This window comes from Kryptolebias marmoratus, linkage group LG9 (genome assembly GCF_001649575.2).
Source record: "Kryptolebias marmoratus isolate JLee-2015 linkage group LG9, ASM164957v2, whole genome shotgun sequence".
Classification (NCBI taxonomy): Eukaryota; Metazoa; Chordata; class Actinopteri; order Cyprinodontiformes; family Rivulidae; genus Kryptolebias; species Kryptolebias marmoratus.
The window spans coordinates 7,395,961-7,423,942 of NC_051438.1; the positions used below are offsets into that span (position 1 = coordinate 7,395,961).

General features: G+C 42.2%; 1 protein-coding gene across 2 annotated transcripts in view; it reads left to right on the plus strand.

The window, feature by feature from the left end:
* aff2 (AF4/FMR2 family, member 2) overlaps positions 1-27,982 on the plus strand; it is a 225,188-nt gene that overhangs the window by 175,040 nt on the left and 22,166 nt on the right. For both annotated transcript variants that reach the window (XM_017423101.3, XM_037977386.1), the window contains exons 11-17: positions 11,530-11,647; positions 13,931-14,036; positions 14,125-14,275; positions 14,376-14,585; positions 15,429-15,648; positions 20,751-21,737; positions 21,832-21,947. In XM_017423101.3, the coding sequence (XP_017278590.1) occupies positions 11,530-11,647; positions 13,931-14,036; positions 14,125-14,275; positions 14,376-14,585; positions 15,429-15,648; positions 20,751-21,737; positions 21,832-21,947 (1,908 nt within the window). The remainder of the gene's footprint in view (positions 1-11,529; positions 11,648-13,930; positions 14,037-14,124; positions 14,276-14,375; positions 14,586-15,428; positions 15,649-20,750; positions 21,738-21,831; positions 21,948-27,982) is intronic.

Here is a 27,982-nt window from a genome sequence, read left to right on the forward strand (position 1 = left end):
GGTATTTCTACCGGGAACGGCTACTCGCTGCGGTACTGACCAGAACCTCCAAGCCAAGCGCCCGGCGACCGAGCTTGCGCGCGTATCTGTGGACAGTTCAGCTGGGCTCAGAGAGAAAAAGGCAGTACCAGCAGGGAGCTGGTTGGAACTTCTGCTCGTTGCGAGAAGAGGTTTTTGAATAAAGTCTCAGTGCAGCGTCAGCCCTATTTATAGGGGGAGGGACTCTGCCCTCTCTGACACTGACGAGTGTATCTCCAGCCAATCCTGGCTGGCGTAATGTAATAGGAGCTTCTGATGAGGTCACGCCATGGGCGTTCCCAATGTGAGACACGAAACGAATGCTATGAAAGAGAACCTATACTTATGTCAACTTGATTGTGACGTAAAAGTTTAAAGGTTCACATATAATTTTCACGATAGGAGTTGTTTTAAGATGGCAGCAATCCACTCAGACAGCTCTCAGACTAGCCATGAGCTCATCTGTCCTGTCACATATAAACTCTATTTACTCTTACTCCAACAGGTCAGATATTGAATATTTACAACCTTTCCACAGAACTCCACTTTAAAAGGTGTATTTTAAGGCTCTTCAGCATGACTGAACTGACCTGTGTTTGTCAGAAATACATAAATAAACCTTGTTATTCACTCTTGGGGTGTTCTCCTCCTCGCCTTGTTGATGGCTCCAGCCACGAGCGCCGACTCCTCTCGTCGGATTTAAAAGCGCCGCCCTCGCCGCAGCCTTTAAGAGCCTCGGCGTCCTGTGGATCCTGTGGGGCCCGCTGGACGTATCAAACCAAAAGATCATTCTGTCGAGGCTGTTGTAACGGCTTTCATTTCCCCTGTTGTGCCTGTGATTTTATCACACGGATAAACAGACAGACACCAAAGCCTCTGCTGGAGTCTGAGGATTTGACAAAGGCTACTTTGTAAGACTTATCTGTGTTTCCTATGCAGCTCTGACACAGACACACAAAGGACAGATAGACTGAAATCAGCACCACAGGTTTCATGTGGAACATACAGAACAGAACTGGAAAACACAGCAGTGGAGCTTTTCTTTGCCATATAGTTACTTTCTTTAGTTTTATATGTTCCTCACCTGGAGCTTAGTGATGATATGTTTATATATGAGAAACACAAAGTGTAAAGAATGATAACACAACTGACTACACAAATGACTAACATATGTTTTATGTTTTCAGGCTGACTATAGCTACAGCTCGGTTTAAAACAAACCCACATCCACCGACTCACTCCTGCATAAATGTCTCAACTTCAGCTGAACATTATATACAAAATGTCCAGTTAAGAGCTGCTCTGTCAGTCTGCACCAGCTGGCGTTGCATTTTCATTTGGCATCGACTGCAGCATTAAATTATTTTTGACGGCTGATGGCTAATTCTTGAGAAAAAGGAGGCAAGCGAGCCAGCCAGATGTAACGCTTCCACACATACACATATTCCTCTTCTAATGTTCCTCTAACACACAGGCTGTTCAGGTTGCCAGAATAAAACAGAATCAGCTGAAACCTCCATTTGAGAGTACAAGACACCTTTCTTTAACTTTGCTTTGTGCCGTTTACACAAATAAAATGCATAAACTCACCTCAAGTGTCCAGTTACTTTGGTCTTTTGGTGAATCAGAAACTGATATGAAACTAAATTCAAAATCCTCTAATATGCTTTTTAAATGTTTGTTTATTATGCCTTCTGTTGTGGAGGATATTTTGTCTTTTCACACCAGATGACAACCCCAAAACATGAATGTGTGGAGGACAAAAATTGGACATGAAACCAAAGTGTCATGATTACCAATGTTATGGTTAATCACGGCCACAATGCCCCAGAGAAACCAACTTGGGAGTCATAATGTCTACTAATGTTATGAAAGCATGCTTGTCGTTAAAGGTAACGTCTGTGCCGTGTCAATTACGTCCAATTACAGCCTTTGAGATAAGAAGAAATATAAGTATTATTTTTCTAAAATTGAGAAATCCAGACTGCAAGACTGTCCAAACCATGTGAAATGGTATTAGGATTGTTCAAATAACTTTCCCAGCTGTCAATCTTTGAGTCCTGTTTAATTATGAAGGACAAAACACACAGCAGATGGTCTTTGCAGGGTCTTGGCGAGGTTTTTAGACACACATTACAACACACTGGGCTCCACAGTATATGTGATGGAGCATTATGGATCATGGAGGAGTTTGAGTGTCCACAAAACGTCCATAGGAAGCTTGTGGTAGTTGATCACTGTGGTGGCAGCGTATCCAGAATATGGGGCCCATGCTTAACAATATGTCTGGTCTCCTCATACCTAAACGACGACTGTGATTGTGACAAGCTCATGAGAGGGTGCTGGTTGCCACTTTGTACAACAATTCTAAAAACGTTGTGATGTTATGTAAAAAGTAAATGAAAAGAAAATGCAATGATTTGCAAATCTCAAAAAATTTTAACATATCAAATGTTCAAATTTATAAACTGTACCATTGTTGAAGGAAAATAAAATTATTTTGAATTTTATGGCAGCAACGCATCTCAAAAAAGTTGTTCCAGGTCCATGATTCCCTCTGTGAAGCCTCTCCTCTTGTTCTAACATCAGTCTGTAAACACCCAGGACCTGAGGAGAGCAGCTGCTGGAGGTTTTAGAGGGATTGTTGTCCCATTCTGCTTTGATGGAGGATTCTACCTGTTCTACAGTACTCTCTTTCCCCCTCTTCTTTGCTGAATTGGAGCATATGTTGCTTTAAAACCTGTATACATTTTTCTGTGTTGATGGTGCTCTTCCAGATGTCTAATGCCCCTTTTACACCGGCTCTAAAGGTCCCGGCTCCACTCTACTCGGCTTGCTTTGCACGCGTTCACATCTGCATTTTTTCTGAGGTCGGCCCTGCTTCTTTGGTCCCTGCTTCGGAGTCGGGCCAGCCGGGCCAGCCCTGCTTCGTGGGTGGCACAAGCTTAGCTCCTGTTCACTCATTGGTCGTGGGTGTGACCAGATGCAAGCATAAAGCGCAAACGGTAGGAATATAAACAACAGCGTTAGCTTACCCTGCAACGTTTATGCCGTCTGTCCCCCAGCTGAAGGCGCTGTAAAGCCTGAAATCTCCGGCGGATAACAGCTGTCCTACTCCGCGCAACAATCGCTGCATCCAGAGCATTTCTTCCACTGCGCCTCTCTTCCTGAAGTCTCAGGAGAATCCCCTGAATAACTTGCGCTAACTTTCGGTAGCGCACCCCCCTGCGCCACGGCCCCGCCCCCCGCAACACGACGAGGCGTTCCTCTGCTACCGACCAAACTGGCCGGTGTGAACGCGATGCATTCTTTATCGAGCCGAGCCAAGTAGAGCCGGACTTCTGAATTAGAGCCCGTGTAAAAGGGGCACAAGCTGCCCATGCCAGAGGCACTAATGCACCCCCATACCATCAGAGAGGCTGGCTTTTAAACTGTGAGCTTATAACAGGCAGGATGATCCCTCTCCTCTTTAGTATGAAGAACAAAGTTTTAGGTTTCTGAAAAGATTCATAAATTTCCATTCCTCTGACCTCAGAACGGTTCTCCTCTTTGCTTCAGTCCATTTTAAATAAGCTTTGACCCACAGAAGATGGTGGTGTTTCTGGATGGTGTTCACATCTGGCTTCTTCTTTGCCTGATAGAGCTTTAAGCAGCATCAGTGGATGGTACAGTGAACTTTGTTTACAGACAATAATCTGTGGAAATGCTCCTGAGTCCATGCAGTGATGTTCAGAACAGAATCAGACCTGATTTTAATGCAGCTCCTCCTGAGGGCCTGAAGATCACAGACATCCAGTATTAACTTTCAGCCTTTTGTCCTTTGAGCTCATAAATTTCTCCAGAACATTATTCTGAAATTGTTCCACTATTTGTAGGGGAAGTTTTTTGTAGACTGATGAACCTCTGCCCATCTTTATTTCCAAATGATTCAGAGAAAATGTACCATACATTTTATAATCAATCCTCTTACTGACCTGTTACCAATTAACCAAATTTGTTGTCAACTACTCCTCCGGCTCTTTCTTATTCTTACCACTTACTTTTGTTTCCAGGTCCCAATTTTTTAGATGTGTTGCTGCTTCAAGTTCAGAATTACCTTATTTGTTCCCCTTAAAATGGTGTAACTTCTTAGTTGAAACATTTGATATATTTACTATGTTCCATTAAGAATAAAATATGGGTTTGTGAGATTTGCCAATCATTGCATTCTGTACTAATGTATGTTTTACACAACATCCTAACTGTTTTGTAATTGGGGTTATCTTAACTTACCATAACCTCCTAAATCATTGATGTTGGATCGGTGTCTTGTATGGCTTCATACTGAAGGAGATTTTTCAAATTTGCTGCAATCCTGCCACATTTTCAAAGGTTATGCAGGTCATGGAGAGCAAAGCACGGTTGTTATCCAACATGAAAGAGGTCCAAACATCCAGTGTCAACACAACACGTTTAAAACATGGAGCCAGATTTAAACTATTCATTCTTCTCTGTGCTGCTTTAGGCTGCAGAGATTCAGTCGTGGTAAAGCTCAGAAATCCTCTCTGATCCAGGAATATTAAGTTAAAACACTCAGCTGGTGTTTGTTCTCACCTTGATTTCTTGCCAAATGTCTTATTGACAGTGTAGACTTGTTTGCAAGGGAGAGTAATTTGTTTCCCTGATGCAGATTTTTCCACCGCACACACACATCAAACATCAACACATGAAAGTGTCCTCAGGTTTTTGTGTCGGAAAGAGAAACAGCTGAAGTTCATTAGCCGCCTTCTTTCAGCTGCTTCCTTTAGGGATCACCACAGCAGATCACCTGGCTCCAGCTCACCCTGTCCCAGCATCCTCCTCTGTCAAACCAACCCTCTTCTTCACTAAATCCATCAAACCTCCTCTGTGGTTTTCCCATTTTCCTTCAGTCCTGTCAGCTCCATATTCACCATCCTTTGTCCAATGAATCCACTATTCCTCTTCTGCTCATGTCCAAACCATCTCAACTTTGTCTGTCTAACTTCATCTCCAACCTGCCTCAAACCTTTCATTTCACTCTTACAGTTCTCCTTCTGTCACAAGTCACCTCTGCCTCTCACCTCCATCCACTCCACCCTGCCTGCTCTCTCTTCTTCAACTCTCTGCCCATTAGTTTTGGATGGTTGACCCAAAGTACTTAAACCCATGTCGTCAGTAGCTCTACCCCTCTCAGCTTCAGTGTTCCACCTTTCTTCCTCTCACTATCACCCACCTGTCTTCTACTGACTTGCGTTCTTCTGATTCTTCTGAGAGAGAGCTGCCCTGCTGATTTGCACACAGGACGTTTGCTTGTCTTTAGTTCCACATCAGAACTTTCTTTTAAAGGCTGCGAGACACGAAGCAACAATCCAGCTGCCCGCTTATACAGTTTGTCCCAGTGGAGACCGACTAAAGCCGTGCATCCAGGAACCATCTTTACTCCCTTTTTTTAGCACATTATTTACCAAACTGCATCTTGTTTAAAGGCAAATTGAATGCATTTGGTCATGTTTTAATTTACCAATTTGTGTGAGGTATAAACTGGGTCTTCCTGAGACTTTAGCAGTCTGACAGCTTATTAATAATGATCTGATGCAGAGCCTTGATGTTCCTCACTCTTACAGCTGTTCATGCCCCATTGATTCTTTTTGTGAATGGCAATTAGTGAGATCAAAAAGATATTTTGTATTTTAATAATATATTGCCGCTTGTGGAGCTTAGGTTTGTGCATCAGTGTTGTTAAACACAAAGTTGTGACTCTGTCAAAGACTTTTTTTTTCTAATTCTTTTATTAATTTGTTTTTTTCTCATATAATAACCGCCGGCCCAGTTGGTTCTAAGTACAGCCCTGAAGACCTCACCAAGACCCTGCAAAGACCATCCATGTGCCGGCTAATTTTCTTTTTTTTTTTTTTTATCATATCAGGATTATTAACCCTGTGAAGGGAGACTCGGGACCAGAAGGGTCAAACATTTTTATCAGGAGTTTCCTGAGGCCATAAATAGACTTAAAAGATGACTGATTATTGATTTTTCATGGGTCAAGTGAGCAAAAAGTGACTCCAAAAACATGTTCCTTATATCCACTTCCCCTGTTGTAACATTTAGTTTGTTGTTTGTTACTTATCCCATTGTCATTTGTCCAGTAAAAACTACTTTAACATGTTTGCATTAAACTGTGACCTGACTGCACAAACATCATCACCTGTTATGGTAGATATCAGCTACTTTATCATTATTATTACAGAATAGCTGTGTGGTGTAATGCAGAGGTGCCTTTTTATTTCAGAACGTTTGTGTTCATCAGTATCCTTCCCCAGGGTGTAATAAACCTAATCAGGTGGCTCAGCTCTAACATTAAACAGTACATACAGAATATAAATCTATCAGGACAATGTTTTTAAAGGTAACATTCAGCAAAGAAATACTATTTTCTTTAAAGAAAGTAAACATTTGAGCGTAAAAGAGGAATGATTAGGAGTCGTGCAAAAGAAGCAGTAGAAATCGAAATAAAAGCTTCAAAAAAATTTGCTGCTCGTCTTCAGATTCAGTGTTCAGCAAAAGCCCAAACAATCTGTGTCCTTGAATTATTTTTAGAAATGTTTCTGAAGTTGTTTTAATATGTCATCCAAACACACAAGTGGCAGGGATTTAGGGAAGCAGGGTCTGAATAGGGAGCACACACACACACACACCATTGTGTATGAAGGGTTTAATGTAATGCTTCGCCTTCACTGTTTCATCTGGAATGTTAATAAAGCAAAGTGAGGAGCAAATTTAATTGGAATTGAAAGATGGAGGGAAAGGGTGAGACGGGAATAGATGAGTAATGATAGAAGAAACACGAGGCATGGAGTGCATTCATACAGTATCTGTCAGTGTGTGTGTGTGTGTGTGTGTGTGTGTGTTGCCCGAGGAACAGTTGATGGATTTGCTGCTTGACTGCTCACACAGATTGGTGCCTGCTGTGATGGCAGCCTTGAACTGAAATTGCGTGCACACTCACACAAAGGGAACTACACATAATTGCAATTTTTTGCCGTGTGCGAGCGCGTTCGTGGGTGTTCTTAAGTTTGGGACGAGCAGGTTGCCTCCGGGAGGCCATTTAAAGCGGCGTGGCAGGATGGATGAACACAAGGACGGACGAAGGAGCGGAGAGCAGGTTCACAAACGCTGCGTTTATGTGTCTGGTAATGGCCATTTTATTTGTTTTTGTTGCGCCCTTAACTTCTAGTGAATTGGCTTCAAGAACATCATCTGCTTTAATTAATATTTCTTTTTGAAAACAAGTGAAATGTGATTAAAAAGTGCGACTGAGCTCAGAAATTATGTATTTAAGCAGCTTTGAGAGAATGTGCTCTATGATTTTTTTTAATAAGAAGGGACTAAAAAAATATATTTTAGTGATGGTAGATTAATTTTTTTTCCTCTCTTCTCCACATTGTAGGTTCATAACAAGTCCTTAAAATTACCCCCACACACGTTTTAACCAGAGATGAGAGAAAAAGTCAGTGTTTGGGTTAGGTCCAGGAATTTTGTTCATCACCTGTGAAACTAAACATTATCACCTGACATGTTGAATTTAGCTCTGGACCCAAACTTTTTAACCCACAACAGAACATCAGAGACCTGTGACCACGACTCCTGCTGGTCGAAGTGTGCAAACATTTCCAATAAACTAAAAAAAACATTTAAAAACAACCTATGATCCCTTGAAGGAACGCATATCTCCTGCTGCCTTTCATGCAGAGTTTTAACATCATCTTACGTTGAGAACTGATGGAGTTGTAGCCATTTTGGTCAAAAAATAACTTTTAGCTTCATCTCTTGCAATATTGCGAGATCTCACGAGATGAGTTTGTGCTCAGAGTATGTGTTGAGGATGACTTTCAGCTACTACCACACCAGATTTTAGCTCAATATCTGTAAAATGAACTGAATTATAGACATTTTTGTGTTCGCTAAGGAATTAGACTGACTCCAAATGGTAATCAGTTACAGATGTTCACCCAGTAGTTACTTTCTGAAGCTTTCATTAAAGTCTATCCAGTGGTTCGTGAGATATTTTGCTAACAGACAAACAGGGGTTGAGGTTAAAAGTTAATGCTGAAGTGTTAAGCAAAGAGTTTGTGCAATGAGCAGCACTTGGGGTATGCATTCTGTACGACTCTCAGCTACTACCACACCAGATTTTAACTCAATATCTATAAAACTGAGGAAAAAAAATGGAATTTCTGTGTTTTCTAACATCAGTTTGCTGTGGCGGCCATCTTGATCTGGGTTGGCTTTGAATGTTAATCTGTTGATTACTTTCTGAGAGTTTCATTAAAACCCATTCAGTGGTTTATCAGATATTTTGCTAACAGACAGACGAACCAGGACAAAAACATTATTGCCCACTTTTCCCCTTTCTGTGCCGGAAATATTAACTTCAGCCAGATGAAGCTTTAACAAGTCCTCCTAGTAAAATCCATCTGATCCACCTGAGGGGACTGACTCAACTTGTTGGCCCTTAATTTGCAGTCTGCACACATACTGACACACTGTGGTTCAACCATTCAGGTTAGTCTGGTTCTCTCAGAACAGAGTATTTCTGTTCTCTAAAGATGTTTTTAAACTCTAATCTGCCCCTTTTTTTGGGACTGTTGAACAGTTTGAACCTCGTGTTGAACCCTCATTAGTTCCTCTCATGAAGTCTTATCTTTATCGAGGATTTAGATAATAATACATTCATGTTTTCACTGGCTTGTACAAAATTTTTCTGCCTTTTGCTGCCTTCCAGGATATTTGACTGCTTCCAAAAACAAAATTACATTCGTTTTCTTTAAACCTATTGTTTGGCCTCTCTTAATGTTTCTTTTATCTCTCTGATGGATTTGTTTTGGTTTTTCAGCCTCCAGATTAAACAGCTTTTCACAGTTGTTCAATTTGTCAAGCTGAGCCTCTGGAAATAACAGTTCTGCATGCTAAAGAGGTGTAATTCCTAAAGTTTTCCCAAAGTTTAGGTGGGAACCCTGTCAAATATGTCGACCATATACATATCATATAGTTGTAGCCGTTCATTCATTTTCCTATACTTTTCCACAGAGGCAACAGGTTGAGGAGGGAAACCCAGACATAACCCAAATGTGACCCAAGTTTCTTCCCAATCCAAAGAGTTTATATGTGACCCTTGCCGGCAAAATGAGTCACAATGAGTGGTTTTCCAACGCTGGGTTATTATTATATTAAAATTCTCCATCTCGAAAGCTTCAAAATGAAATGTAGGTTGTCATTGGTCTGGAGTCATATCATCAAGAATTTCAGCCCTACATTTAAAGAAGGAAATCCTCAAGCTTCACAATGACTCCAAACATTATTCAAAGGGATTTCCCAACGCTACACCAGCAAACATGGAAAAATGGTCAGTGTCATAGGAAATGATACGGCTTATTTCTGAAGACAGACCTGCTAGAAAACTTTGATTTAAAGGTAGACTAGGAAGAATATTTGCTATTTTAGTCACTGGGATCACTAGATGGTTTCTTTATGGACTCATTTTTATGCTAATCTCAATTAATCTCGCATGTAGGAGCAGAGACAAGTTTTTTAACAAAGGAGTTACCTGTGACCTTGACCTTTGACCCCATCAACCTTGAAATCAGCAGACATCATCATTGACCCACGAGGTGTTCAGCTGGGCAGTTTGACATTCCTACATGACACTGCTGCAGAGTTAGAGGACAAGGTCGACTCTGATGTTGACCTTTGACCCCATGACCTTGAAATCAATCATGATCACTCTTGACTTAAGTGGCATCCATTTGTGCAGTTTATTTTCCCTCTGTTACATGGTTGCATAGTTAGAGCCCAAGGTCATCTGGGATGTTGACCTTTGACCCCATGACCTTGAAATCAACAGTGATCAGCCTTGACCCATGAGGTGTCCAGCTGTGGTTTAACATTTATGTTATGCAGCTGAAGAGTTGGAGCAAAGGCTGATCTGTGACCTTGACCTTTGACCTTAAACTTTGACCGGCTCACCACCAATATTTAATCATTTGTTCCTGAAAACTTCATGAAAATCTGTTCATACCTTTTTGAGTAATCTTGTATTCAGACAGACAAAAACACATCATAATAATAATAATGTAATAATTTTCACAATGCCATTGTTACTTTTATTCATTCTCATAAACTAATAAATTAAGAAACCTTATTTGTTCATTTCAAAATTTCCCAAAGTTATGATTGTTAACACGGCAGCATCTTTACATTTTTCTACTTATGTGGCTCCCCGTCGACGTTATCACCTTCCAGTTATTCAGCAGCCCTGCAGTCATTTTATAGGGAAGGCAAACAGACGTCAAGCAGCGAAGCCAGATGAGACAGAAGGATGAGGAGAGAAAGCCACGACTCAGCAGGTATTTTAAATAACTCTAACGCTGACTGAGACTGACTGTCAGGATGAGTCGGGAAAGACGGCGGGACTTCATCGAACAGCAGTGACGGAAACATGCTTGTTGCCACACATACCGGTCACATGTTCATTTCACAAACAATTTGTCAAGATCAAGGTGAGCACTTTGGAGCCGTTTCCAACATGTATGTGAACCCTAGTTTGAAATGACAAAGATGTGCTCACATATGAGCTTAAAGGAAGCTCAAGACTTATCTGTTTGGGCTCGTTTTTTTGCTCAATCTCAGTTTTTATGTCTTACCAAAAAAAGATGTAATTAAATCTAAACAAAACTATAAAACATACGAGTAAAACAAGCTAAAAATAAATGTGTTTCAATATTAGGTTTCCTTTCTGTAATTTATTTCTATTCTGCTCACAGTTCTCCTTTTATAATTTTATAATTAAAAGTTGTTTTGGTTTTTTCACCATTTCTATAACTAGTCTTGATGTTTCTTCATAAAACAGTGGTTTCCCCCGGTTCTTTGGTCTATTCGTGTCACAATGCTTACTGTTTTATTGTTTTGCAATCTTGTATTTATTTATTTGGTTTAGTAGAGAGGTTTTTTTTTTTGCTGTTCTTTTGTTTCTCCGCTTTTTGTATTTCTGTAAAGTCTTATGTGTTACTGTCTGCCACGTGAAGAGTGTTTCACTATCAGTCGGCTGGTTAGTTGACAAGTGGTTTTTTTGGTTGATTGAGTTGTTGGTTGGTTGGTCAGTTGTTGGTTGGTGGTCCACATTTTCAAACAGAAGTGTAGTTATTTTTTAGGAACTATAGTGATTTCCAACCCCTCTGTGGTGTACTGGGGTGATGATGAGACGATTCCTTGTAACAAACTTGTGTTCTCCTGAAGACGAAGTAAACTGAATTTGGACGATGCTTATTGCTTCTGTTTTGGTTCTTTCAGGACACAGACTGAAAATTGTTCTTTCCCCACAAAATGTGAACCTTTTTTCTGAGACTTTCTAACCTGGCTTCCTTAGCAGTGATGGTGTCCATCCAAACGTGTTCTCGCTGTCTTTGGTTTCGGAGAACTTGTGACATGTTGACGTCTTCCTTCTGTCCCCTATAGCGGCGCGTCGGGGAGCAGCAGCGAATCAGAGAGCAGCTCGGAGTCTGACACCGAAGAATCAGAGAGCAGCTCCAGTGACAGCGATTATAATCAGGCGTCCCGCACAAACACTCCAGAGGTAGGATGACTTATGTGTGTGTTTGCACATTTTCAGTATCTGAGGAATGTTTACCTGCAGTTTGTGTTCAGGTTGTTGAAGGGATGGTTCGAGGGGTCGGAATGGATTTCAGTGGAATTATTACAAAGACTTTATATCTTCCCTGTTCTAATTATAATTAGCTCTTTGAACAAACTCAGTTTGGAGACACAGAGTTTAATTCTAATCAGACTGACGAGCTAACGGCTAGTTTGAGCAGCACCAACAGCAAAATGGATCACTGTTGTCTTAAAATAACTCATATGAAAACAGTTTTATACATTTCTACATCACCATCAATTTCACATTAAACCTACGCAATTATTACATAAACCAATTATACCAACCGTGAGCCAGTTATTTACATAAACATCTGTTTCTTTGCTAGCATAAATAACAACAGCAGCAGATAGCTGTAGCACTTGCAGTGCAGCCTGAGTCAGTTCCAGAGGGGGTATTATGTCTGCTGAAATAATGAAAACTGGCAGCGGCGTAAAGGTTTAAATATTAAAGTTTGCAGGAACCTGTAGGACATTTTGAAGATGGAAGTTGGATTTGGGTCCACTTAGAGCAGCTTGTTATTACAGTCTGAGCTGGCCTTAAAAGTTAAAAGTACTCAAAATTTTGTAGTGGTTTCTGTAAATGCTTCTTTAAATTTAAGCTGCAGAATTTTACAGCATACAGTTATTTTACAAAGATTTTTATGGTTATTTGCAAGCATATATAGTAATAGCAGCAAACTGTAGCACTTCTGGTGCAGTCTGGAGCACCTTTGGCAGGAATATCATATTTCTGATGGAATAACTTAATAATTTAAAGGTTTATAAAACAGTGTTCACATGAAACCACTATAATTTATTTGAGATTTTAGTAGTTTTAGGTTGGATGCTGTCTACTTTGGTCTTGGTCTCAGTTAGACTATCTGTTAGCTCAACAATCAGATCAGAACTAAACTGAGGTTTTTCAAACAGTTGTCTACAACAGATAAGATACTTACTGTTCATAACCTTTTTCACACATCCCCACTTCACAGAAACTGAAGTATCCCTGTAATTTTGTACCGTTTTTTCAATGGTCAAAAAAAAAACATGATAAACACTGAAATATCCAACATAATATATTTATAAAACCAATGTTAATTTTTTGTTTTTTGTTACTTCAAAGACTAATGTTTAGTTTTATTAACAAATCAAAAAAACATTTGCATTATCTACATTTTTCATTGTTTTTGTTCCTTTGTTTTTAAAAGAGAGAATTTTAACTTTTATTACAAAACTCCAGTTCAACACTCACTCAGTGATTCAACAACAAAAATGAGGCTGTGATGGGAGCCTGCAGCTCCCACACGTGTCCCCAGTTTTGTTTACATTCTGAAGAGTCAGATGCACTTTCTCTGCCCCCTTTTATTCTCCCTCATTCACCACTATTTACTTCACTCTGAGCCTGACAGTCTGTACATTAAACCGTCTCCTCCCGCCGTCCCTTGGCGGCGCTCTGAGAGTCATAAAACCCGACTGCAGAGGACCGAATTATAACATCAGTTATCACATTATTTTAATGGCTCAACGCTGCCCGGTTTTATAGGCTGATGCAGTCGAACACACCGGGAGAACGAAAAAGGGGGCGAAAAAATGCAGATGCGGAGAAGGAGAATCCTGGCAGTGGAGCAGCTTCCACATAAACATCACGCGGCACAGCGAGCGGCTGCCGATGTGATGCAGCTCAACACCTTCACATATCATTTTTATGGCTTTTTGGGGATTTTTTTTTTTTTATCGTGAGACAGTTTCATTATTTTAAACTTTTCACTTGTTTTAGCTGTTTATGTTCCGATGGGGGTGGCACAGTGGTTAGAGCTGTCGACTCCCAGCAAGAAGGTTACAGGATTGATTCCCGGCCTGGAGCCTTTCTGGGTCGTTTCCATGTTCTCCCTGTGCGCCGGTTTCCTCCCACAGAGTAAAAACATGCATGTTAGGATAATTACACTAAATATGTCCCTAGGTGTGAGTGAGAGTGTGAATGGTCGTTTGTCTCGTTTGTCTCTATGTGTCCCTGTGGTGGACATGCAACCTGTCCATGGTGTACCCTGCCTCTCGCACAGTGACTGCTGGAGACAGACACCAGCTCCCCATGACCCAGAAAAGAGAAGTGTCTAAAGAAAATTGATGGACGTTCCGATGGTTGATGGTGTCACTTTAGATAAAACCATTCTGATAAAATGTTGGAGCTGAAACATTAATTAAGTTTTTTTCTGTCCCCCTCCAGCCGGAGCCCCCCTCTACCAACAAGTGGCAGCTGGACAGCTGGTTGAATAAGGTCCAAGCTCAAACCAAACCCCTGGTTCCTGCACAACCAGAACACAATGGCACAGGTCAGTGAAAATAAAACCCTAAAAATAGACTTAATGAACGCCTTTTAGTTTGATTAAAAAAGACTCATTCTGGTTAAATCTGTTCAAGGCTCTGTCAGCCAGGATCCGCAGACTTTCTCTCCAGGGACTGAAGCGCCAGGAGTGGGGGCAGCTGCCAAGACCAAGCCCTGTGGATCCAACAGTACACCTGCTCCAGCTGTGCCGGCAGGAGAGCTCAAGGACGCAAGGACAACCCTGTGGTATGTGCTCAGAGGTTTACCCGAGCCAGTTTGTAGTCTGCAGCGGACGTGAGGCCCGTCTGTAGCCATGAAGGTAAAAATCGAACTTTGTTCCGTGCAGCAGGGAGAAAGCCAAAGTCAAGCTCAGCCAGAAGGCCTCTGGGGAGGGTCAGAGGTCAAAGACGAGGCTGTCGCCGGGCCTGTTGTCCGGGCAGGAGGTCGCGGCCCCAAGGAGGAACACCACCGGGAAGAAACAGCCGCGCCGGGCAGAGAGGTCGAACAGCATGGAGGAAAATCCCAACCAAACGTGGAGCAGAACAAACCAGCACAGGTAACTTCTTCACATCTTTAATCCCAGTCTCCTCAGAGCAATAACGACTTGTTTTAAAGTTTAAATGGGTCACAGAATGTTGCACTTTACACAACTGAACTGGCATTTTGATATCTTTTTAAGTTTTCAGCCGATGAACTCACACATGATAACTTTAGAACTGTCTAAAATTTTCAAATAGTTTCATAATCATTTCATTTGAGCTTGGTTCTCTTCCTGTACAGTTTATTCATCATAATATAGTTGTTGTTCTTTTAGCTTAGATCAGTACTAAATTATGTTGGAATTTTGGTCAGGAGCTGCCTTGGAACGTTTCAACATTTCTTCAGGAATGTCCTAGTTTGAACCGTTGTTTGTTTAGCTCTAAAGGGGTGGCTTTAATGTAACTGCAGGCTCGAATGAGTTCATATTGGGCTCCTTGGCAGCTAGTCACTTACAGCTGCCATGTGTGTGTGGAAAAAGAAAAACTGGATTCAACATACTGGAAAACCTTACTGCATTTACTGGAACCAATGTTAAAGTCGGTGCTCAGCTTTACTTCACGCCAATTAGGAAAACACAATAACTTCCCTTCCCCCCCCCCATCCTAAATTTCCCACATCCAAACAAGTTCAGCTGATTGCATGCTGTTTTCAATTATTTTATTCATTTTCTTTCCCTTTTTACATTTGAAAACACTCATCTGCCCCCCCTTTCCCCCCGGAGCGAGCCAAGGCAAACATTTTGTTCGGCTGTTTGTCAGCGTTCAGCTGCACATCAGTAGCCCGGGCTTCAGTGTCTCGCTTTGGGGCGAATCTTAATTCAGAGCATGATGCTTCCTCCGTCTGTGTTTCCTCCAACTAGCCCCGCAGCGAGAGACAAGGACCTGCTGCCTCCCCCTCCCCCGGAGCACCAGAACCCCCCGAGGCCGCGAAGCAAACCTCTCAGTGGGAAGACGGCCCCGAGGAAAGAGCCTCGCGGTGCCACCAACTCCAACAACAACAACAACATCGCAGCCACTCCACCAGCAGCGGCGGTGCAGCAACAGACCCCGGTGCCACTTCCTGCCGTCACTGTGAACCAGGTCAGGGTTGGTCGGGAGGGCTGGGACACGTGTGAGCGCGGGGGTGTCTGTTTGGACACTGGAGCGCATGACTCAAATACCTCCAGCACTCATAAACATCTGGAATACAGTTCAACACCAAAAACAGCCCACATGTAACAAATCACTTCACTTTATAGTCTTAACATAACTATTTAAAAATCTGTTGCTGTACAGCACTCAAATGTGTGTTTATATAAACTGTATAAAAAGAATCATAACTATTTTTTTCTCAGTCTGGCATTAAATCATTAAATCAGTTTTAGGTCAGTTAGGATTCCCAAAATTATTTCTGTTTGTTAAATGCTCAAATAATGAGAGAGAATTTTGTTAAAGAAGTTTTTAGTACTTTCATACATAAATACACAACATTTAGTAGCACTGACTTGGATCAGATGTTTTGTGTTTCTTTCCACAATTTTCTCACAATATTTTGCTGGAAGTTTGTCCCGTTCTTCCTGACAGAACTGATGGATCTGAGTCAGGGTTGAAGTCAGGACATATCTACTACAAATTAAGGTTTTTGTCCCTGTGTGCATTTACAAACTGTAATCTGAATTTTTAATGTTGTTTTTAGAGTAACGACTTTGTTCTCATGTCGGTAGGACTTGTTTCTCTGTGGACAATAACTCTCTGATCAGCTTCAGCAGCATCTTCACCGGGTCTTTTGCTTTTGTTTTGAAGTTGATACAAACATTTTGCACCAAAACATGTTCATCTCGAAAAATCAGAACCGATCTCCTTCCTGTATGATGGCAGGACATTCTCATGGTGTTGATACTCGTGTATTACTGATAAAACAGATGAACCTTAAGGAATATAGAAATTGTATCCAGTGTGGAGGTCGACAATTCTCTTCCTGATATCTTGGCTGATTTCTTTTGATTTTGTGTTTGAGGTGGGCCTTAAAATCCATCCTCAGATATGCCTCCAATTAGCCTAAATGTTGTCAACCAATCAAAAGCTTCTAAAGCTATGACGTCACCATCTGGGCTTTCCCAAAATGTTAAGGGCATAGTTCAGTGTATGTAAACTTATGACTTTGAAGAACTCAATACAAAAATTCCCTGAAGAATTCTTCTTCTCACTGTTCAGGCGTATAACAAATAGAAATATTTGTGTGAATCCTCACTGACCTAAAACAGGAAAGCTTTAGTCTGATTAAATGTCAGACGGGGAGAAAAACAATGGTTGTGTTTTTATACAGTGTATGTAAACATCTGGTTTCAACTGTATTATAGCTCCACTAATTCAATTCAACAGTTACTGATTTAAGTGAAAGTAAAAAAAAAAAAAGCAAAATAACAAATAAAAAGAAATAAAGGAAGAAAAGAAAGCATTCATATGATTTTGGTTTATTGTAACTAAGCAACAGATTACTTCACAATAATAAATCAGGACTAGTTGTTGAGCAATTTGTTCATTCATTCAAAAACAAAACACTGTAATGTCCAGGTTACTTAAGAAAAAAGACCCTTTGCTTGGACAATTTTAACTGCTTCATCCAGCCTTTTCATGGTGGTGCTTAAAATTACATTAATAAGTTTAGTGTATTTTACAAATATAACATGATATTAAAAAGAAAATACACTTTCTCCTCATTTTAAAAGGGAGCATACAGGTGTGTGTTAACACAACGCCAAGGAGGAAAAACATCAGCAATGTCCTTAGAGAAGCAACTGTTGCTGCCCATCAATCTGGGAAGGGTCAAAGGTCATTTCCCGACATTCTGAAGTCCATGACTCTACAGTGAGAAACATTATTCACGAGTGGAAAATATTTAGGAAGCTGCCAGTCTTAAGTTGCCATGGTGACAGACTGAAATTAACCAGCTTTGTGACACTGAGGCCCCGTCCACACAAGAAGTTTTTTTATCATTTCAGCCTAGTCTCCACAAAAAATAAAACTAAACAACTGTATTTTGGGAACTTCAAATGCATATTTTTTGAAGACAGGTAGCAGTGGGGAAAAATCTTAAAATGCCACCTTTGCATTTTGGTGCGGGCAGCCAAAACTTTTGAAAACGGTGAGGACCTATGACCCAAGAGTGTCCTCTTCTTCTTGCTGCGTTTACATTTCTCACCCAGTGTGTAAAAGCTTCACACGCATGCTCCACACCGTCTCTCTGGTGTGTTTCCGTGGCAGCAGGACAGAGCCACATACAGGCCTGGCATGGTTACTACAGTATTTTGGGTCAGTTTTGGTGTCTCCATGTGGATGGAGACGTTTCATGAAATGGAGTTGTGTTGCAGGGGTTGTTTGTTTTTTTAGGAAACAACAAAATAAAAAGATTATTTTGTAAAAACTGTGTTATTGAAAATCTCGAACTGAGTTTGAAGTTACAAAGAAAAGCCACTAATCCTGTTTCAGAGAATGGCCCTTAAGTATTGGGAGCTAAACCTTAAACAGTAACATTTAAATAATCTACAGTCATTAACAATGATTACCCAGTGTCAGATAACGTAAATCAAAAGCATTCAAGATCCTTACTGATAGGTTGACATGTGACAGTGAGAAATGCTCATTTTAGGAGCAACAAAAAGTGTCAGCAACTGTCTGCGAAACGTGGATTCAACACGGGCCATAAAGTCATCGCTCTTCTCTTATTGTTCATCACAAGACATCAAACAAAGATCCAACATGATCCTGCCTTCTTTCCCTTCAACATTAGCAGTGTTTCATGCTTTCATTTTTTCACCACATCTCATTGGTGATTCAGCTCGTCATCGAGTTGCTGCGCTTTTTTCTGGTTGAAGCCGTTCAGAGCTGCGCATTTGTCCACGAAGCTCCTCGGGTCCTGAAAGAGAAAATATTAATCCGCTCGTCCCACGGCAAGGCATCTGAGTAATTTCAGAAATTACATTTGCATTATTTAAGCGTGGATGGTAAAAAAAAAAAAAAGAAAGGTGGGATCAGCTATGTAGGTACGTAAGTAGGTTTTTAGGTAAATTCACGGGGGCTTTCATATAGAACTAGGTATTCATATAGAGACCTAAATGGGTCTCAAACCAAGAGGGATTGCTTTTTGCCTGAGAAATATTCGGCTTCATTTGCCTTTAAAGGCATGACTTTAATTACCTGAACACGAGTAGATTGCTAACATCTGCGACCTGTGCTATGAGTGATCTTCAGCCAGCCGTCGCTGAGCAGGAAACAGTCTCAGAGCAGCCGATGGTATCAGTCACAGGAGGTGAACTTTCCAGAGAAAGAGGAAGAGAACCTTGGTAAAAGAGAGGAAAAGCAATTAGCGGCGCTGAAAACGAATATTACACAAACACAGTTTGCCCTTCGCCTCCTTCTCGACATGTCACAGCACTGTTTTATCTTACAGTAGGTTGTGCAGATGGCAGCATCTAATGAGACGATCCCATCGTTTGCTGTCCTCAGTAGGTTTTAAAGGACAGCAGCAACATTGGTGGTTCTCCATTTTGTCCAACAGTGTTGCTGCTTTCTCTTGTTGATGTTGCACAAATAGCAAAATCCCACTCCCCTTTGTCATTCCCCTGATCCGTTTGAGTGGGGTTCAGGTGGTGACCAATAAGACCTTTTGTAGAACGCTCTCTGATCGACCTCAGCTTGTAGAAAAACATTAACTCTGACAGGACTGGCGAGCTAACAGCTAGCCTGAGTGGAGCCAAAACCAAAATGGAATGGTGCCATCTTAAAACAGCTCCATTCTCAAACATTTCAGAGCAGCTACCGCTTAGAGTATTTTACAAACTTTTACACTGGTGTCAAATTAACACAGAAATGTTATGAGATTCTCGATGTGACTGCCTCAGCTAGTTACAGCAAGCTGATGCCGCTACTGTTTGTGCAGGCAAATATGCATAATATTCAACGTGACAAAACCGCTGTGCAAAAAAATAACAAGAATGTAAAGGTTTACAAAATATCATTTACAAACTATGGTTTTACCCGACAAGCTCACATCTCATCTCATATTTGGCAGTAAGAATTTTATTTTGCAAAACTCTTTACCTTCCTATTTATGTGCACATATATTGAGTGAGGACTGCTGTGGACCAGTGGATCTGTGGTCTTTGTCTCCAAGTCTCCTTCACTGATTCACAAAAAAGTGGGCATACATAAAATGTACACACAACCAGCATTAGGAAAAGAAAACCAAAACAAAGTGAACTGTTGCCGTTTGCCTGCAGTCACATGTTCTTCACACCTAAACACAAAAAATAGTTGTTAGCTGTTCAGTGTTAAAAGTGAATTTCTTGGCTTGAAAGTTGTATTCAAGGGCAACAGAGCAAAGTAGCAGGTCATCGATCGTACAACCGTATCTTGTTTGTTCGTCAATAAGAAAAGACTTTATTACTGTTGAAAACAACACATTAGTTCAATTTTATATTTTTGCCATGAAAAGATACAGTGTGGCAGTTTTCGTGTGTTTTAACTTGGCAAAATTCACCATTTCATCCAGTTTAAGTAAGACTGTGCCACCTTTCTCTCCCTGATAAAACGCAGATTTAAACCTGCCGGTTCAGTCAGACATTTATATTTTTAAAAAAAATAAATCTCTGAATGTTGACAGCACAGCAGTCAGAGTTTGATATCAACGCATGATGAACTTTCAGTGTAAAAAAAAAAAAAAAGAAAAAGAAATCTGCAACATGATAAAGCTGCATTTCCGCGTCTCCGGAGGGATCCGAGATAAGAAATGTGAGGTGCATCTTTTAATTTGCATGTGACAAACAGACGGCCTTTTCACTCCGAGTGTGCACCGAGCGTTGGTGACATTCAGAATCAGACAGCCAAGAATGTTTCATTTCACTTCACAGATTAGTAGAACAAGCTGACAACTTGTGCCGCCTAATTTGCATGATATTATCACATTCAGTGATGCACTGTACGAGCTTCGATTTTCATGACAATGTTTGTCTGCTGCAGGTTATCGTAGAGGTTCAGGGGTAGATCCGTTTATAAAGTCGGTGTGTCTGCAGCTTTTTCCTCGTGTGAGACTTTAGGTGGCGGGAGAAAGCAGGACACGAGCCATGTCTGATCTACAATCTGCTTATTGATGACTGACGCTACTTAAACTCCTCTTCTGTCTCTGTTTGATTTCTCTAAATCAGGATAAGAGGAAACACAGAGGTCCCAGCACCAGAATCACACCAAAGTCCAGAGAATTCATTGAAACAGATTCCTCGTCTTCCTCGTCAGAATGCCAGTCGGACGCAGAGGAAGCCATGAAAATTCCCTCTCTGCCACCCCAGACGACACGCTCCGCCATTAACACACAGACTCTGTCCAACACACACGCGCCTCTCCTCCCATGCCTTGGCTCTGCGGGGAGTGCTGGGAGTCTGGGGACGTTTGCAGGAACAGGACTTCGAGTCAAAGACGGTGTGACCACTGGTGGCGGCGGTGGCAGCGGTGGCGGCGGTGGCGGCGGTGGCGGCGGTGGCGGCGGTGGCGGGAACAATACCAGTGTTGGCAGCTGTAACTCCCTGAGCATCAGCAACGTCAGCGCTTCGTTTGGAATTTCTGTTCCCGATCCCGGGGGGTCGGGGGGGCAGAGCAAAAACGTAGAGTCCATGTCACCTCCCGCCGACGTGGGCCACGAGGTGCCTGTCTCCCCCGTGAGAGAATACCACGAGGTCCAGAGCTTGTGGGTGAAAATTGACTTGAGCTTCCTCAGCAGGGTGCCCGGACAGGGCGTGGGGGAGAGATCCAGGGACGGCAGCGCAGGCAGAGACAGAGTGGAGAGGCAAAAACTAATGAAAGGGGAGAGACAGGAGGAAGATAATGAGCAATTAGTGAAGGACAGAGAAAGGCAAGGTGACAGAGACAGATTAACAGACAGGGAGAGGCAGACGGACAGAGAGGACAGGGAGAGATTTGCTTTTGGGGAAAGGGAGAGGGTGGCGGCCAGAGACAGAGAGAGGACCTGCCAAGGTCTGGGCACGCTGGACAACCCGCCTGTGCAGGAGCAGAGCAACCCCAGGCTGGGTGGGAGGACGGAGAGAGTGGACGTAGGAGGCAAACACAGAAGGCAGGCGGCCGCAAACATGGTGGTTCCAACAGAAAAACACACCAGCAAGAGCAAGAGGAAACACAAGGTGGGAACTTCCTCAAGAAATTGCCTTTGGCTCAGTCAAACGTTCTACGGTTTGTCCCTTTCACTCCTGCATTGTCTGTCCTCTCTGTTCCCAGTCGGACCACGCAGAATCATCAGTCAAGTGTAATAAGAAGCTGCGTGTGGACAAAGACTGTCTGCTCCTCCCACCATGCATCTCTCCCATGTACAACCACAAAAACAGCTCAACGGAGTGAGTACTGACAGTCACACAACACACACACATCAAATAAGCTCTGAGAGGGGACAAAGACCGGGGACTATCAGTCTGAAGCGGTCTCTAGGGCTGATCAGATCCTCGGTGTCAGGGAGCCTGACTGCGCAGACACCGGCACACCGCCGTCGGCCTCTGAATACCAGAAGGCAGGCCAGCCTCCAGGCGAGCTGTGGAAGCTGCCATCAATCAGTCACTCACACTTGAGTGTTCAGAAAGTTTTTTTAAGATGACTGACACGCTGATTGTGGAACACTTTGCCAAGCTTGAACACAGTTGATGTAGATTATCCTGTTACTAAACAGGTGGGTGGGGTTTTCATGTTTGGAGGCATCAGCAGTGAAAGCTTGTCCACGTGAAGAACAGAAGCCGCCAAAATAGGTCCAAAAATATTGCTCTAATTGAAGTGGATGGCTGAGTCTGTGACAAATAAGAGCAACAGCAATAATAGGCAATTAGATGACTGGGATTGGTTGTCAATCGAACATGAAGCAGACAGGATTAAAGTCAGCTCCTCTCAGTCTCAACAGGAAAAAGGAGGAATGTTAGGGTCTTTGCTTCAAGTGTAGGAAATCAGTTATCGTAGTGTCTCGTTCACACATGACGATAGGATGGAGCAGGAGACGGATCGTTTGTGGCGGTGAGAGTGTTGCTCTGGTATGTAGTGGTCTACGTTCCAACCCTCACCCATGACCATGAAATATGAAGGTATAACCAGAAAAAAACAACAAGATCCCCGATACAAGTGAGTCAAATGAGCTTCCTCCTCCTCCTTGAGAAGTGAGGTGGTTCTGGCATCGTGGTTAGGATGACTCCTGGACGCCTGGGGCCATCCTCAAACTGTTCCCACAAAGTTGGGAGCATTTAATTGTCCGGAATGTCTTGGTATGCTGAAGCATGAAGAGTTCATTTCACTGGAACTAACTCCTGAAACACAAACCCCACACCATAATCCTCCCTCCACCAAACATGCAGTCAGACAAGAACCGGCCTCCTGCTTCACACCACTGCATCCGAAGCAGCTTGTATGAAATACAGAGAAAACACAACCTAGTCTGTTTGTGTTTTAAAAACAAACTTATTAAAATTTCTTCTTATTCTAAAAGTCTAAGGCCTGATTTGAATAGAACTGTGTATTTAAATTTATTTCTCTTAAGGTTTGAGGTTATTCAGAAAGCATCCAGAGTTCAGCCCTGAATGTCCAGACTTTACTATGCTGAAAATAATAATAATAATATTAATAATCGGTAAGTTGAATAAATCATTTTCACTGGCGCAGCTGAGAACACAATTAGAAAGAGACCCAGACAGATTTTTTTTTTCTTTTTAACGAATGGGTACGTGATGACCAAAACTGTAAAACTGCATGATGAAACTGATCTGGAGCCCTAAAATTTCTTCAGTCATTGTGTTCCCCCCCACCCCTTTTTTTTGTAAAACTAGTAGACTAGAATGTGTTAGAATATTATATTCATGAGCAAAATACAAACAAATAGAAGAATCGGCTTCAGGAATTATTTTTTGTTTCAGCAGCCATGATTTCTAAAAAACCCGAATTGGCATCAATCTCCCAAAAAAAAAAAAAACCCACCCCAATCTGTTCGGCCCGAGCAGTTAAAGTTATTGTTGTTCTCGCGTCCTCAGACAGGACGTTCAGACATAAAGCTGCCGGTACAGCTGAGGCTCCTGCTCAAGGACCTGAGAGGTTGTCTTGACTCGTGGAATAAATCTGTCGGAGACAGGTTGGCCGGTGCAAGGCCGCGCAGTGCTTTAAGGACATCTGAGAGCGTTTTAAAATCAATACAGAAACGGAGGTTTTTAAAAACTGCATAATGTGCTCTCTCCACGCGGCCCTGATCAGCAGAGATCTGAAGTGATTCATAAATCTTTTTGGCTGAATAAGTTAGGCGAGTAGAGACAAAGTCCTTTTTTTCTCTTTCCACTTTCTTTCTACGATGCCACTTGTAATGAAGTTTTTAAGACTCTCACATTTGCTCCTTGTTTCCACCACATTCCCATCATGTCGTTAGGAGGTCCACGCTTCAGAGATGTCATCAGTGCGCCATTTTTTTCCAGCCTCACCTACTAAACATCCTCTCCTTGTGGCTCTGAAATAAACTCCTGAGGAGATTATCAGACGACTTTAAAGGAGACTGGGTCTTTATGGGAGCGCCTGAGATTTTTCTCGGTGGCGGTGAAGCCATCATCCAGGCGAGTTTAATTCACACTGTGACACAGGAATGACAAAGCGTGAATTTCAGCTTTTCCCTGTGAATTATTTAAAAACAGACTGAGCTGCTTGTCGCCGTAAATAAGCCTCTGTGTGACAGCGACAGAGGAAATATTTTAATAGCATCTCAGCCTGTGGTGGGGAGAGAACGGCGGGGTGACCCAGGATTGATCCTGTGACTCTTTGTGATTGTCAGCGCGCTCTGTTTATCATCCGGGAGGCTTTTCATGGAAGCTGTAAACAGGCTGATGTGATCACCGTGCTCAGACCCGGTTAGCAGCCTCTTCTGACTTTTGATATGTACCGCTGACAATGTGTTGATCACTCTGGTCTTATCTGACAGCAGATAATATGTATGTTTAAGTTCCGTTTACTGTTTCCGATGACTTCCTTTGATGAGCATTTAAAAATTACGGAAGTGGTGGGATGAAATATCAGTTAAGTCTTACTCTTTGCAATAATAATACACTTAATGGCAAAAAACGTCAATCATCCAGAAGGACTGGTTCAGTTCAGACATGAATCAGTTCACCTGCAGACCAGTGGTGGAATGTAAATGAATCCATTTGCTCTGAGCTGGCACATTCAGAACAGAGGGGTAATGTTATCAGGTAGTTGCTGAAGCGTGCAACAGCAGGTACAAATGATGTTTCATGAATGCATTAGACAGCATCGCCAGCACTTGATGAAGTTTGATAAGGGTCGTATTCTGGGTTCACGTGAGACCCAGTGGTCTTATTGTATAAATACCCAGCTCGTGTGGCGTACAGAGGTCAGATGTTGAAACCAGTGGGTACATATGGCACTCAGGGTTTTCTTCAACTAAGACAGACCGCACCAAGGGAGGTAAGTTTGTATTGTGCACCGTTTACAGCCTGCCATCCAGACACAGGTATTAGACTCATTAAAATGCTGCATGTCATCTCACTGTTTCACTGACTGGCAGCACTACAGGTTCACTGTCCCATGTGTAGGCTGCCATTAACACCAGAGCAGAGATGGATGTGTTTGTAGTGGTGCTGGAACCAGGAGCGAAGGACTGATGGCGAGTGGCGTCATACAGTCAACAATGAATTATGGTTCTGCTATACCACGGGTGACCTTTTGCTGTTCATACGGCAGCACCAAGGACAGAAGCCTAAACCTGGAAATGTTGTTGAGAGAAATACCAACATTACCCCTGGCATCATGGTGTGGCGAGACATAGGGTCTGACTTCAGGTCCCCTCTGGTTGGGATTCAGGGGCTCTGACAGCACAGCATTACATCAGTGAGACGTGGAGGTGTGCTTCCCTGGAGTGCTGGCAGTGAAATAATGTCCATCCATATACTACATATGAGTCATGTTGAGGTCTCCCGTGAACAGTCAGGCCCTCAAATCTTTCCCCAATCAAATATGTAAGACAATGGTGCCCAATCCTGGTCCTGGAGGGCCACAATCCTCCAGGATTTTAGGTTGTTTCTCTGCTCTTCAGCATGTCTTCAAGTTTGGACGCAACAAAACAAAAAGGAAGCCTGTTAATCGTTCAAATCAGGAGTCAAAGCAGAGAAACACTTAACACATGCAGGATCGTGGCCCTCCAGGACCAGGATTGGACACCACTGATGTAAGGGACCAGCTTGGATGTCAGCTTTAACCTAGTGTCGATCTGCTGGACCTCGAGGACCAGCTCCAACAGCTGTTGACAGACTTGTTACAGGAGAGGATACAACAGCTGTGTGACTGGGATCTCATACCGGAGCATCTCTTGTCTCCGGACACCATAAGTGTGTTTGTACAAACATCATCATAACACAGTCACATGACCTTTCAACACATACAGTTGTATTCCACTCCGTCTGGGGGCTGAATGTTTCTTTCTCTGTGACAGTATTTGATTGTGTTATCTTGTCATTCTAACTATTACACTTGATCTATTTCGAGACACAACCCAAGCCTCTTCTAAGCTGAACATAAACACCATGTTTTAGCTCGAGTCTATATTACAACAGAGTAATAAAAACAAAGAAAAGTGTCCCTAGAGAAATGAAAAAATCAATCAGTTTGTGGGTCTCTGTTTGTTTCAGATTAATAGAGAAGACATGTTTCCAGTGCCATCTTATGACTCTGTAACTATAAAGTCATTACAAATGCATTATATCATAATATTCAACAGATATACTGAGCTTATTTTATGTAAAGAGGCTCTAAATATATCTTCCTATTATGCCTTTAAACAAACTGAAAGAGCTCTCACCTGCTTTCTTGCACACACACCAACATCCACTTAGTGATAGTTGCACTAAAATACACGCAAATTAGCATAGTCATACACACAAACACACACACACACACAGACACAAAGGCTCACACACTCTCTCCACAGCCAGTAATTAGTCTTTGTCTCCCTGATTTTGTATATCATCTCTAATGTGGTTGCCTGGGGCCTTGTTCTGTGAGCTCAGCAACTTTCGAGCTGCATCAAATCCCCAGAGTTTCCAGAGAGCGGAAAAACATAAAAATATTACCCCTTCTGTTGCAAACAATGTGAGTCACAAGAACCACAGCGAGGCAGCTGAGGGAATAATCACGGATGTGCCACCAGGAAAAGCAGAAATAGAGTTTGAGAAGCCTCTCCAAATGAAATGTTTTCCCCCCTTGTTGCTCTCGCTCACATCTCCTCCTTGTGGCTCAGCTCCCTCCCAGTGAGGATGTGGGTTAAAGATGTGAGGAATGATGCACTCCTCCAGGAGGCTCCTCACTTCATAACGTCTCCTCTGGGTGTATTTAAAGAACGAGAAGGCCCTCCGTCATGAAGATTTCCAAGGGAAGGAGGGAAAAAGAAGCTGCGTACCTCCTTTGCGCTGCTCTTTTTAAAGTTCCCGATGACCCCGTTCCAACTTCTTTGGATTGTTTTTGGCCTTTTACAGAAGGATTTTAAAAAAAAAAGCAAAGGCAAAGATTATGTTGGGAATTCTCAGCCATTTATTTATTTTTATTTTTTTGCCATTATCTATTGAAGGCTATTGAGTTACTGCCTGAAACACAGAGGCAGAAGCAGCTCCACAGAAGGTGGAGTTTGTGCATTCAAAGTCGGATCGAAGGACAGCTCAGGGGAGGACGCAGTTTGCCAAGAGTGTGGCGGAGAGTAGTGTGAAAGATGAAAAACTGCAAGATTAAAAACTTAACTTTGGGCCGAGCATGTTGTGTAGGAATGCATATCGCCTGTCGCCTTTCATGCCAGAGTTTTAAACTAAGATCATCTTATGATGAGAAACGACTGAGTTGGAGTCATTTTGGTCAAACCTTCAAAGTATTGTTTTGCACGATCTCGTGCGCTATTGCAGGATGTCACACTCAAAGAATGTGTGGCTGATTCTCAGCTTCTACCACATCAGATTTTTGCTCAATATGTGTAAAACGAACAAAGTTACAGCCATTTTGTTTCTCTATGGTCAGTTGGCTGTGGTGGAGATCTTGTTTGGGTTGACTCCTAAAGGTAGTCAGTTGTAGATGTTCATACGAGTTCTTAGATCCATCTACATGGGGCATCCATCTACTGGATCCTGAGATATCACACAAACTCACGAACACGCACACACGACTTTCATGGTGGCAAGTGGTAAAAATGGAACTCATATTGAGTTAAACACCAACGAATCGAAATGTGTTTTAAAAGACTGATAAACGACCATTCTTAGAGCCCGTCTCACATGCAGGCACAGTTGGCTCCATCCATCCATCCATCCATCCATCCATCCATCCGTCCATCCATCCATCCATCCATCCATCCATCCATCCATCC